At 45.4% G+C, this 13962-nt stretch overlaps 1 protein-coding gene across 6 annotated transcripts in view; it reads left to right on the top strand.

The window, feature by feature from the left end:
• The window catches only part of Tfdp1 (transcription factor Dp-1), a 64152-nt gene extending 50632 nt beyond the window's left edge, over window positions 1-13520 (top strand). For 5 of the 6 annotated variants that reach the window (XM_045145911.1, XM_045145913.1, XM_045145909.1 and 2 more), the window contains 8 exons: window positions 4577-4698; window positions 5748-5913; window positions 6122-6265; window positions 6781-6849; window positions 8135-8286; window positions 8657-8823; window positions 9807-9885; window positions 12198-13520. In XM_045145911.1, coding sequence (XP_045001846.1) covers window positions 4577-4698; window positions 5748-5913; window positions 6122-6265; window positions 6781-6849; window positions 8135-8286; window positions 8657-8823; window positions 9807-9885; window positions 12198-12345 — 1047 coding nt within the window. In that variant the 3' untranslated portion in view covers window positions 12346-13520. Of the gene's footprint in view, window positions 1-4576; window positions 4699-5401; window positions 5508-5747; window positions 5914-6121; window positions 6266-6780; window positions 6850-8134; window positions 8287-8656; window positions 8824-9806; window positions 9886-12197 lie in introns of all 6 variants that reach the window. The other variant, XM_045145914.1, reaches the window with a different exon arrangement.
• The last annotated feature ends 442 nt before the right edge of the window (window positions 13521-13962 follow it).

The raw sequence follows: 13962 nt of genomic DNA, 5'->3' as shown, positions 1-13962 counted from the left end.
ACTTTACATCTGGATTTATGTGGGCTCTGGGAAATTACACCCTGGCCCCTTTGTTGTAATTTTACCCTTGTCCCCTGCAGGGGAGAGGGGGGCTTCTTGTTCCCATTTGAGGGAGCAAGCTAAACAGAACTTCCCTAGTAGCTCCAGCATTTCTAACAGTTTGAACGCCAACCTTGGCACCTTAGGGATATACACTCCTTTGTAATTTAGTGCTCCTTTAGTTTGCTCACATGCTTACTGGGCAAGACAAAGAATCCTTTGCACTAGGGAAATCTATTTTCTCCTTTTCTGTCTTTCACAAAATGCTGACTTGATTCTGTGGCTGGCTGAGAGGTGCTGCTCAATAAGTGTGTGTGCGCAAGTGTATGTAATGAGCATGTATATGGAAGTCAGTTCAACTTTTTGAGACAGACCTCACCTTCCCACCTCACTTGAAGTTGGGTTTTTCTCTGTGGATCTCACTCTGCTATTGCGGTTTCACTCTGGTGGTGTTCTTTGCTGCACTCGTCACAAGCTTCTGGGAAATTCTCCTGCCTTAGCCATCTACCTTGGTTGTTAGCATACTAGTATTACAGAAGCCTGCCATGTCTTTTGGCATTTTATTTTATTTATTTATTTATTTTTCTTTTGGCATTTTACATTGGGTCTGGAGGAAATTGAACTCAGATACTTGGGCCTAAGTGGCAAGTGCTTTATCCACTGAGCCATCTCCCCAGCTTTTAGTCATGTTGCCTATTGGCTGTACCCTGTGCCAAGCAGGTCCCCATAGGAGAGATGGTGGGAATCATCTGAGGAGACAGGTTTCCCCTTCAGTCCCTTGATGGGAAGTTGGTGTCATCATGCATGGTATTTGGTTACTGAGGCACTTTGTAGCTTGAGATATACCAAAGGTAGGTTTGATTTAGAGTCATAAAACAGTATTATTGATACTTTGAGGCCTTAGTTGTATGTTCTGAGCAGTGTCTGTCTATCTCTAGAGTAGCACATTTGCATATTAACCCAGAAAACTGAAACAGGTCTGCTGTACAAAGTCATTGCTGAGGGCCTCAGCAAAGCATGGCAGAAGTGGCTGGTCCTTCAGCCCTGCAGTGATTGGTCCTCTCGACTACTAAGAGCTGTCCTTGTCTTGGGAGTGTCACCCTGGGCAGGTAGACCATTTGCTCACTGTCCCCCTTCTTGCCCTGATGTGGTCCTGGGGTCCCCCAGATATCCCAGATAAGGATCCTAAACAGGTTAGTCAGGTATCAGTTAAACCTGGATAGTGGCTAGTATCACTTTGAGCTCGAGGAGGGATGTGTTCTCTGTCTTGGGTTTATGCTAGTTCTGACAGCTCTTTTTTTTTTTTTTTTAATTTTCTGGCCTTTTGGTACTGTGGAAGTACACAATTTTATCATTGTTCATCTCATTAAAAAGAAGTAAAATAGGAATTGCAATCAGGTTCACATTGCTGGCAGAAATCACACGACCAAGAGCAGCTTGTGGGAAAGAAGGCTTATTTGGCTTACAGACCCGAAGGGAAGCTCCATGATGGCAGGGGAAAACAATGGCATGAGCAGAGGGTGGACAGCACCTCATGGCCAACATCAGGTGTGCAACAGGAACAGGAGTGTGTGCCAAACACTGGCAAGGGGAAACTGGCTATAATACCCATAAGCGCACCCCCAACAATACACTGCCTTAGGAGGCATTAATTCCCCTAACATTCAGAACACCTAAGTTTATAGGGGATACCTGAAACAAACCACCACATTCCACTCTGGCCCCCATAAACTGATAACCATCCATGACGTAAAATGTAATACATTCAGTCCAACTTTAAAAAGTCCCCATAGTTTTAACTATCTCAATGATGTTCAAACATCCCCGTAGCCCAAGGTCTTTTAACTGAGCCATAATACCAAAAAATTCCCCTAAAACGCATAATGGCACAGAATAAAACACTCACACTGCAAAAGATGGTATTGGGCATAGCAAAGAAATATTCACCCAATACAAGATTTAAAGAAACCAAGTCCAACAACTCTAGCCAGTGACAAATCTCTAAGTCTGATAATCCTAACTAGTCACAAGTCTCTGGAGTTCCAATTCTGCCCCTCCAGCTAGGCTGCTCACGATCCTGGAAAACTTGATCTGGGATGGCTGTCTTGTGCTCCCGGCTTCTCCACTGCCTCTACTGCAACCCATGGTCCATCCTTACAGCTCCATCTGGTGTCCATGTAGACAGTCCAGCAAACCTGCTACACGCTGCCCAAAGCCATTTCCAAAACACAAGACTGTGTTGCAAATTCATTGACCCTTTCTTTCCTACATTTCTATACTCCGTAATCCAGGTGGGGTGCTAACTTGTTAATCCAGAGGTTAATGAAGCAGACTTTGAAGAATAGGACACTCCTTTAGCATTCAGGCCCCTTCAAAAGACTGTATTCTTTGTGTTTGCAGGTCAGTTGGCCTAATCTCAAAAGTTGTAATCTCTCATAAAATTTTAGCTGATTAGGCAGCAGTTTTACCCAAAGATTTAATTTATTTCCTGTGTCATACCTCTCTGTTCACACCAGTCTGTTTCTGTTTCTACAGAGACTATTTCAGGAAATTTTCCACAGAGAAGAAACAAATAATCAATCTCAGATGCTTACAAGAAGCAGATCATAATAACCAAACTCAGAGTAGGCACAAAAAACTTTAAAGTCCATGAAAACACCAACCCACATATACCATCACAATATGGCAGGGATCAAATCAAATCTCATAGTTATTACCCTAAATATTAATGGCCTTAATTCACCCATCAAGAGACACAAGCTAACAGGATGGATCAAAAAATTAGACCCCTCAATCTGTTGTCTTAAGAAACCCACCTCACCACTAAAGACAGACACCTCCCCAGGAGGGTGAAAGGGTGGAAAACAATATTCTTTTTTTTATTAATTTTTTTTATTAACAACTTCCATGATTATAAAAAATACCCCATGGTGATACCCCCCCCCCACACACACTTACCTCTTTGAAACTCCGTTCTCCATCATACCCCCTCCCCGTCTCAATCAGTCTCTCATTTACTTTTGATGTCTTGACCTTTTACTCCTCTTATGCAGGTAGTATCAGGTACTGTGAGGCCATGGATATCCAGGCCATTTTGTGTCTGGAGGGAGCATGTTGTATGGAGTCCTGCTCTTCCTTTGGCTCTTACATTCTTTCCACCACCTCTTCCACATTAGACCCTAAGCCTTGGAAGGTGTGATACAAATATTGCAGTACTGAGCACTGTGGTCATTTCTTTCCATCACCATGATACCTTCTGAGTCATCCCAAGGTCACTGCCATCTGAAAAGAGAAGATTCTCAACCAAAAGTGAGAGTAGCATTAATATAAAGGTGTGAACATTAAGAGAAGTGCTTACTGGCCAGTTTGATAAGCATAGTATATACATTTAGCCATACATCAGCAGATATTACACCCCCAGGGCTTGTGACTACCCCTGTTTCAAGTTTTCAGTATCAGGGATGTATTCCCTTCCCATGGAGTGGGCCTCCAGTCCAATTAGAGGGCAGTTGGTTTCCCCCATAACAGACGTGCCACTATTGCACCTGTTGGCTCATTTGGCCTGGCTGGCCAATTATAAGGCTTGCAGTGGCCACTGATGAGTATCTTCACTGGTGATTTCTTTCTCCCATTGAACTACATGTAGAATGGCTTCTTTCAGCTTTCTGTCAGCTGGTCTGCATGGAGGAGGTTAGCAGCTCAGTTCCAGCCAGATTTCTTAGTGGCCTTGCAGACCAAGTGTATGGAGTCTTCAGCAATAGGGTCTTACCATCAATTCCTGGTGGGAAACCAAGGGCCTCGGCAATGGCCTATAATGTTTTGGGGGCATCAGGGGTCTCCCTGGCCAACAACTCACTGGAAGATATCCCATCCCTGGCACTGAAAATTTTCTAGCAACAATCTACAGCTCCTGAGTATTCCATTGTCCAAAAAAGTAGGAATACATATGTTTTATTTATATCCTCTTAGATTTTGGTTAGCTGTCCCTCCACCTTTCCTTTACTCACTCTCTTTCCCAGACCTCATTTGGGCCTTTTCACCCCTATTAGTCTATTCTTCTACTTATAAATATATAATACCATCCTATTAAAAATTTTTAAAATTAAATATATTTGTTTTATTTATTTGCAAAGGGAGAGAGAGAGATTGAGAATGGGTGTACCAGGGCCTCTTGCCACTACAGATAAACTCCAGATGCATGTACCAGTTTGTGCATCTGGCTTTATGTGGGTACCAGGGAATTGAACCTAGGCTTTACAAGCAAGTGCCTTTAACTATTTAGCCCATCTCCAGCCCTAGTGAAGCTTCTTGATGCTTTTATTAACTACTGCAGAAGACGCCTGATCTGTAGGAAGTTTGCCCCCATGCAGACTGGCTGTGGCATTAGTGACCAGTGCTTCGGAAGTCACTGCTAGGGGCCTGGGCTTTTCCACTGTCCTTTCATTGTGGTTGATGAAGTGCAGCAGTGGCGGCAGATAACAGAAATGACAGCACCATGATGAAGATATCTGATTGTTCTTATTTCTTTTTTGACTAGGTAATTGGTACACCTCAAAGACCTGCAGCATCAAACACTATTGTGGTAGGAAGCCCACACACCCCCAACACTCACTTTGTATCCCAGAACCAGCCGTCTGACTCCTCACCTTGGTCTGCTGGGTGAGCACCCTCTGTCCCAATGTGGTCACTGCCTAGAATGTCTCCTCAGTCCTCTATGGCCACGTGTCACATGATTTGTAATGGGGTCCCTATGCACATTGAGTTCCGAGCTCCTAACCCATCCCTGTCTGGGCTGCACAGCAAGGCACCAGCCCTCAGCAGTGCGGCTGGCACGTTCCCTGGCTCATTCTAGCCACTTTTGGGAAGGCTGGAGCTTTGGGCCATGAACAGGATACTGCTCTCTACCATGCTACAGCCACTGTGGAACTTTCAATGTGCATGCTGGGTGTAAGTGGGTGAGTTTTACCTGCTGTTGTAGGATTTGGCTTTACCTGTGCCTGACTCTGTCCTGTGAATGGTCCTTCCAGGACAGCCACTAAATCAGGGTTATGTGGAAATGAATTTCCTCAAAAGTCACTAGTGTGTCTGTCCTTAAAACACACACTCCTGTAGAACCATGTTTGAATTGGCTGTAAGCAAAAGTCACCTTGCCAGAAGAAATTAGTGGCCTTGTTTCTGATGTGGTGATGTACTGAGGGGCAAACATTTGTTGTGCTGCCGTGGTCTGAAGCACACTTAGTTGTTCGCACCTTTTTTCACATGCCCATAAGTCTAAGCATTTGCCTTATGTCATGGTAGCCTGCCGAAGTTGGCCCTGAAAATTCCTAAATTTATACTAAAATGTGCCGTGATCAGACACCAGCAGACGTCTTTAGAACAGTGGTGCCTAATATGTGGTCCGGATCAGATACATGCTGATTTCCGCACTTCGGATGTCTGCCCATCTTCCCCGACATTTGAAGGCACAGGTGTGTGGTCTGGCCTTGCAGATGTTCTTTCTCTGACCTGAGAAACACTGACACTTGCTGAGGTCCTTGGTGCATTGGGACAGAGCCCCACCTGTGGTGGGGCTGTGGGTCTTGTGGGCCTCTGGGGATTCTGCACCCTGGGTCTTGGTCCAGCTTTAGGCCTTTCTGTGGAAGTATTTCTTGATTTGAGGCTGGCTTCCATGACTACTAACAGGGTCTGGTTTTGTATGTGTTTCTAAGGAAGCGGAACAGAAAAGGCGAGAAGAATGGCAAGGGCCTGCGGCATTTCTCCATGAAGGTGTGTGAGAAGGTGCAGAGGAAAGGGACTACCTCCTACAATGAGGTGGCCGATGAGTTGGTTGCAGAGTTTAGTGCTGCTGATAACCACGTCCTACCAAATGAATCGGTGAGTGTGTCAGTAGGCCTCTCTGTGGAGTATGATCTAGCATTTCAAGGAAATTCCTGGTACAATCAAAGGTGAATCCTGTCATCTACGGGATCAGTGTCTCCAGAATACAAGTCAGGAGTATCACCTCGGGTCATATTCATGATCTGAAGTGTCACAAGTCTGAAAGCCTTTAGCATTGGGAAATTTGTTGCTTTGTGTTCCCTAGGCTTACGACCAGAAGAACATCCGGCGGCGTGTCTATGACGCCTTAAACGTGCTCATGGCCATGAATATCATTTCCAAGGAGAAGAAGGAGATCAAGTGGATCGGCTTGCCCACCAACTCAGCTCAGGAGTGCCAGAACCTAGAGGTACACACCGTGGCTCTCATTTCCCTTCTTGTCTGTGCACTTTAGCTCCAGAACCCTTGGTCACTTGGGAGAGCTGCTTCAGGTGGTCAGGTTGTTGTTGTTTGGCGGGGGAGGGCAGCTTTGTTTCTCAGCCCCTGTTGCCACATTGGCATCTGGCTGCAGGTTTGTTTGCTCCTATCCTGATAGGCTCTTGGGGGCTCAGCTGTGGAAAAAGGAGTACAGCCAGCCTGGCTTGGTAATGAAACTCTAGTGCTTAATTCTCAATCCACGTTTGTGGAATATGAAAATCTCTCTATATAATATATATATTTATAGCCAAATTTGAGAAAGGGAGAGAGGGATTAGGTATCATACTGGGGTTTCAGGGATACTGGCCTTTACCCATAGCTTGGACTGTGTATACACTTGTCCATATTGCCTGGCTGATGTTCTTGGTGAGCTGATGCCTATGAGCTGTCACAGATGGGGCTTGTCAGCACATACTAATCAGTGCCAATTCATGGGTCTATCTACAGGTTGAAAGGCAGCGGAGGCTGGAGAGGATCAAGCAAAAGCAATCCCAGCTCCAGGAGCTCATCCTGCAGGTAGCTGCCTGTTTGAGCAGTCTTTCTCCTGGTGGCAGGAGCTCTGTTCTGAGCTTGGCCCTCATAGTGGTGTCAGCCACACTGGCTTTGTTCTAGAAAGTTTTAGTGGGGGTAAGTGGGTGTAAGTGTGAACATTCCTTGACATGAGGCTTAAGGATCTAGAAGGTGACCCCTGTGGACACTGCACTGAAAGAGATCCTTCAGAGCATTAAGCCTGCTCTGGGGACTAAGCACTATGCTGGAGTTGTAGCAAATACGGTATATGTTGGTCTTAGCTACTGGTCTGAGATGGCACAAACAGTTGGGCTAGTGTGCCTGTGGCTGGGCTTCACCTTTAGACCTAATCCAGCATCAGCATCCAACAGCAGTGAAGACTGTGTGGGGCTCTCGGTAAAGCAGGCTGGTCTCCTAACAGAGGTGTGTTAGAACCTTCCAGGAGGTGTCATGAGGGGTCTGGGGGACATGGGGATGAGTAGCCACCAGCATGGTAATAATATAAATGTCCAGAGATATCTGGTGGTTAGTAGGGAGGTTTCAGCATGGTCCCTAGCCCTTTGCAAGGCCACATCAACTGCCCCAAACTTGATGCAGGCCATCAAGGTGATGTCCAGTACCCAGCATCTGGGGAGCTCAGCCTTTCCCTTAGGGGCCAGCCCAAGGTACCTAGAATATCTGGGGAAGGCGGGTGGGCGTAGCCCAGCCCACTTCCCATTTCCTGCCCTTATTTGCCAAGGATGAGCTGTTCTTTTCTTTCCCCAAAGCTCTGCAACCACACATAACCTGAGCAGGGCTTGGAAACCAAAGCCTGTCACTGAGTGTAGCCTTGGAGCAACTGCTGCTGTAGGGAGGCAAGGAAGAACAGGGTTGGCAGCTTGGGATCACAGCACGTCTCAGGCCCACATGATCACACAAGCTCTGGAGCACTGGCTCTGGGTTTAGCGTAGGGAAAGGTCCTTTACCTGATATCATGAGGGCTGTTAGTCTAGGACTGAATGTCCTTTAGCAGGTTACTCTCCCTGTAGGCATGGCCATTGTGACTGACCTCAGTGCTAAGGGCAGAAGTCCTCTTCTGTGTGGGTAGTAACCCATGCCTCTTGTCCTTCATGGGCTCCAGGCCTCTAAGGACTTGACTTTGCCCACACATGCCTCCCCTGGCAGTAAACGTCCGTGCACAGCTGTAAGGCTGCTTTCTTCCAGTCCAGACCCATGCTGTCTGCAAGGAGGGGACAGAAGGGTCGCATTACTGGCAGCACCTGTTACTAGGGCAACTATTGCTCTTTTTCAGCAAATTGCCTTCAAGAACTTGGTGCAGAGAAACCGCCAAGCGGAGCAGCAGGCCCGCAGGCCACCCCCGCCCAACTCTGTCATCCACCTGCCCTTCATCATTGTCAACACCAGCAGGAAGACCGTCATCGACTGCAGCATCTCTAATGACAAGTGTGTTCTAGTCAGGGCCATCAGATTGTACAGCTCCTATTTTAGGGGAAGAAAGCCTGTGAAGCTTGTTATCAGTACCTGAAGTAGCAGGATTTGCTATCTCCATGGTGGTTGGAGACAGCCATGATCTGCAGGGACCTTGCATGTGTGGGTGGCATTGTAACCTGCTCTCCATCTTGTCCAGAACATAACAGTGATTTGCAGAACTATTCAGTGACTCATTCTTCATTGCTTAGTTTGCATTGTTTTATAGAGACTTGACCACAGGAGCTGGGGGGTGGGAATGACAAGGGGTCCACTACCTAGCCCCAGCCCCATGGTGCTCTCTTCCTTAGAAACTTTGTGTTTACCACGGAATCTTTCTCCTCAGATTCGAGTATCTGTTTAACTTTGACAACACTTTTGAGATTCATGATGACATTGAGGTGCTCAAACGCATGGGCATGGCCTGTGGGCTAGAATCAGGGAGCTGTTCTGCTGAAGACCTCAAGATGGCAAGAAGTTTGGTACCAAAAGCTCTGGAACCGTACGTGACAGGTCAGTTGTGCCCCATGGTTGTGGTATGACTGGATCCTCTTGGTGCTGTGCCTGTTGCACATGTGCTCTTGGGGTCCTCAAGTGGTGTTTTTTTTTTTTTTTTTCCCTCGAGGTATGGTCTCGCTCTAGTCTAGACTGACCTGGAATTTGCCATGTAGTCTTGGGGTTCAGTTGGTGTTTGTGGTTTACGTGATGAAGGTGTTGTAGATTTGGGCTTTCTCTTATAGGTGGGGCCAAAAGTAGAGAGACTGGTGATCTTAGGAGGTGATGGGCTTAATAGGAAGAACAGCCTTCTGAGCCCAGTAGTGCTCTGCCATTTGAGACAGATTAAGAGGCCACTAGTTCCCTGGGCTTCACCTCTGACTCTGAGGTCTGTGTTTTGGTAACTTCTTTGCTGAGGCATCAGATGCTGGCCACAGGTATGATGGCTTTCAAGTGAGAGCTTCTAAAAGATGCCCTTATTTATTCTCCTGTTGTCTACAATTTGTGGTATGAATTCACTCTCTGAGACAGTCAGTGACTCCTGTACCCTGAGGCTGTGACCATATAAGAGCATATGAACATCTGACCTGTCTCTGGCATGACCTGCATTCCAGCCTTCCCTGCAGCAGGTGCAGGCTTGGGCATCTGGCCTGAGTCTTACGCAGTTCTTGTGGAGACCAGTACAAGTCTTAGGACAGGACAGGACAGGACATGGCACATTTGTACCACTAGTGTCTGTTTATATTCTGTGGTGGTGCTTATTCCCAGGGCAGCGTTGGGAGCCTTTCGTAAGGCAATGTGTGTGCCATGGTTCTCTTTGCTGCCTGGGGAAGACAGACCTGTGTGACCACACCTGGGCCTTCACCACCAGGGTGGGGACAGCAGACAGTTGAGGGCGTTTGCAGGTCTCCTTTGAGCCAGCTGGCCATGCAGGCTTTGGTTTCTCTCCCACATATATCTCTTTGTTTTTCTGCAATTTCCTTCCTTTTTTCTTTTTTCAGAAATGGCTCAGGGATCCATCGGCGGGGTGTTCGTCACAACAACAGGTTCTACATCCAATGGCACAAGGCTTTCTGCCAGGTGACAACAGCTGGGGGTGGGCATCAATTGGCTGCCCTTCTTGTGCAGACACCTTAGACTGAGCTGTCAGGTGGGACTGTCTGCTCAGGTGGGGACACGTTGTGCTTATTTCCTTATAGAAAGAGCTTTCTTTTTTAGTTGTTTTTTTTTTTTTCCTCTCTGTACAATTTAAAGTAAGCCATAATTTTTACTATTTAAAAAGGTAGAATGCAGTAAAGTGGAGATAAAACTGTCCATGTCACTGGGCATAGTGGCACATGCCTTTAATCCCAGCACTTGGGAGGCAAAGGTAGGAGGATCGCTGTGAGTTCAAGGTCAACTTGAGACTATATAGTGAATTCCAGATCATCCTGGGCTAGAGCGAGACCCTACCTTGAAAAAACAAAACAAAACAAATAAACACAAAAAAACTGTCCATGTACAACTGTCCCAGTTGGCAAATAACGGTCTTTTAGCACATTATTTAGTTTTCTTAAAATGTATTCGATGACACAGTATGTGTACAGTTTTGTCTTTGCTCTTTTATACTTTTGGGGGGAGACAAAATGTTGCTCATTTAGCCAAGTCTGGCCTTGACTTCAACCTCCCAAGAACTGGTGGTATAGGCCTGCACCACTATGCATTGCTCAGCACTTCACATTTTATTGCCTTTTTTTTTGGTTTGGTATTATTGAAAGACATTTGCTATTTAAGTAAATATGTAACCACCACCAGTTGGCTTACCAGTTTCAGAGAGTGTTGCTTTAAAGATGGGTACATGGTGCCTTTTCCAGTGATCAAACAACAGGCTTATTGTCTGTTATATTGTGTTGAGATAGACAGTCTCTAGGTTAAATTTAAAAAGATGATAAATTTAATATTTCAGGACTGATATAACTTACATTAATAGCTATAGGTGTCATGTGAGGGTCAGTGAAGTATAAATGGGAGCTTGGGTGTCATCTGAGAACTGAGGTGACTGTGAGAACTTCATGATGCAATGTGACCAACTTTCCAGAGGTTAGCTTTTCTCTCTCTCTCTCTCTCTCTCTCTTTTTTTTTTTTGGTTTTTTGAGGTAGGGTCTCACTCTGGTCCAGGCTGACCTGGAATTAACTCTGTCATCTCAGGGTGGCCTTGAACTCATGGCAATCCTCCTACCTCTGCCTCCCAAGTGCTGGGATTAAAGGCATGTACCACCACGTCTGGCCAGCTTTTCTCTTTTGTCTTGAGTTTTTAATTGTCTGAACAGGGTCTTTTGCAGCATGCTTATTTAGCAAAGGCGATTTTGGGGGGGGGGCAGGGGGTTTTTGAGGTAGGGTTTCAGTCTAGTTCAGGTTGACATGGAATTCATTATGTAGTCTCAGGGTGGCTTGGAACTCATGGCGATCTTCCTACCTCTGCCTCCCGAGTGCTGGGATTAAAGGCATGCGCCACCATGCCCAGCACAAAGGGGATTCTTAAAGTGGAATTCGAGTATTTTAAAATATTTTGTCTTTGATTGGTTCTTTTTGTGGACTAAGCTTTCCTGATGTCCCACGTTGACAATGAGGGATAAAGGCCATTGCCATGTCATGAAGAAAGCTGTCATTGTAGTGAGGACATGTGAGTGGCCTGCAGTTCCTAAACAGCCAAGAAGTGGCTACAGCCCTGGGGCCAAATTCTTTGTAGCTGTGACTTGTTCTGTTGGGTGACTTTCCCGGGTGTATAGTTAACTGTCAGAAAGCCCAGCACATGTGAGTGTTTACAGTATAGATACCAGTAAAACTGGAGTATGGGCTGTGGCTTTACATTAGTGGAGCAGCGCCTCTGGGTTCTGGACCACCACCAGCTCAGATTGTGGTAGGGCTTTGTGCTGCTGCTTACTTCTTCAGGATCTGGTCCATCTTACTGTTTTCTTTGACTCCTTTGCTTTCTGTCGAGCTTTTCAGGTAATGTCTATTTCTGCTGTGCTTGGGATTGATCCAGCGTCTCACACTGCCAAGCAAGTGCTCTGCCGCTTTGCTGCATTCTGCTTGATTTGTATGCTTCAGTCCACTCTTTCATAGCCCGCTGCTGGTTGTGAGCAGAAATCCTGGGAGGAAAGGTCTCCTGGCCCTTTGAGCTCTCAGGGTTCTTGTGTCAGGTGCAGTGGTCATGGGCTTGGGGCAGCGGGGTTGAGTGAACAGAGTGAAGCTTATTACACGTAGTAAGGGTTCTGTATCATGAATATTGAGCCTACCATTTTTGTTTCCTTATTGAAAAACGTGCTTCTTAGGTTATGAATTTGGTGTGTCCTAGGCTGGGCAAAGTAAGCTTCTTTACATTGACTGACTTGCTTGGTCTTTCCTTGCAGCGACTTGAGCAATGGTGCCGATGGGATGCTGGCCACAAGCTCCAATGGGTCTCAGTACAGTGGCTCCAGGGTGGAAACCCCTGTGTCCTATGTTGGGGAAGATGATGATGACGATGATGACTTCAATGAGAATGATGAGGAAGACTGATGACTCAGCTTGTAGACTCCCTCTCCCTTTCAAGTTCAGCTTCAGGAAAAAAATATCTAGAGAAGAGAAACTTTTTTTTAAAGTGGGATTTTCTGTTCTTTTTGGCCTGCTCCCAAGAAGAGACCCGAGAGCTGTGGAGTTAGATGCGCACCTCCAATAAAGAATGTTCCCATGGGTTTGAGACACGCTGTGGATGTGTTTGGTGCCAGCGTGACACAGAGCCTGTATTTTCTCTTTTTAGGATTTTGTGTTTTCATTTTTTTAAGTTTGGAGTTTCATTTTGCCCCTCAACAGTTCTTGCTGGGTTTGCTGAGGAAATTGTACTACACCCACACCAACGACAATAATAAAACGCTATCCCACGGCGGACTTCCAGCACCTGATGGTGTTTATTTGCATTGTGTTTGAGTGGCGCCACCCGCTGGCGGATAGCGAGACTCCAGGATGGGTTTTCTTACCATTTGTTAAATCATGCAGTGTCCAAAGAACCAAGCAGATAGAGCTCTCCTTAAACATTGAGCGCCATACATCGTATTATAACTTTATTTTTCTTAAATTATACTATTGTGATTCCATCAGATTTGTATGTTTCTTCTCTACTTCAGCAACAAAGTACAAAATACTTTGTTTTTGTTTTGTTTTGTTTTGTTTGATAAGTTTACCGCCACGCTGGTGCAGCTATGGAAACTGTCTGGAAGGTTTATTGCTTATGGTAAATTTGCCTGATTTCTTACAGGCTATGTTTGGAAACTTTTTATTATATAGTTGTTTACATACTTATAAGTCTATCATTTAAAGACGTGTACTGAAACAAATGTTGTATTTGTTTCATAAGCATCTTCCTGTAATCTATTATAAAGTTGAAATTAAACATAGAGAATGTTTTAACAGTTTTTTAACTCAAAATTTGTCAATCATTTTTAATAGTTCTTTTTTTATAAAAAGAAAAAGGAATTTAAGAACAGGCAGTAGTCTCTCTTAAAATTTATTCACAAACAACCCGTTAACCGCACAGTTGCTGTTAGCTGCCTGTTCTAATGATAGTCTTTTTATTGAAACACGAATAAACTTTTCTGTAATATTTTATGGAATATAAAGAGACTTTAATTGTTTGACTTGTTTAACTCGGCACTGTTAGTTTTTATTAATAAAACGCGCATGGGCATTTTAAACAAGCTCTGTGTTTCTATAATTCAGGATTGTTGTCTAGAAGTCATTCTGATTTGTTAGGCTCCTTAGTCTTCATTGGAACAGCAGACTGTCAGTCCCTGAAGCAGTGGCAGGTAGGTCCTGTGACCTATGCTATCTGGAAAGAGGATGAAGTGGGTGTTGGGCCCATGAGTGTTCCCTTTTCTGAGTTTCTCTGGTACAGAGGGCCATTACTTCTTTTACCTTTTGCTCGATCTGAAAAGTGGAAGTGACATTACAGGTTTAACTTTCAGAAAAACAGCAGTGGTCTGAGCACTTTGGAAAGGTGGTGGTGTGGGACACCAGGAGTCTTATCTCCTTGCCTAGACAGCTGCATTGGCAAAATCTGCTGGGTGTAACTACTTGGGAAATGTGAAGTCTGTTCAAGGCTTGCAGCTTCTAGCAGGGCTTGGGAGGTGGGTGTCTGGT

The sequence above is a fragment of the Jaculus jaculus genome, chromosome 3, assembly GCF_020740685.1.
Source record: "Jaculus jaculus isolate mJacJac1 chromosome 3, mJacJac1.mat.Y.cur, whole genome shotgun sequence".
In the NCBI taxonomy this organism is placed as follows: domain Eukaryota; kingdom Metazoa; phylum Chordata; class Mammalia; order Rodentia; family Dipodidae; genus Jaculus; species Jaculus jaculus.
Note: the sequence above shows the minus strand (reverse complement) of the source record. Positions and strands in the feature narration are given on the sequence as shown.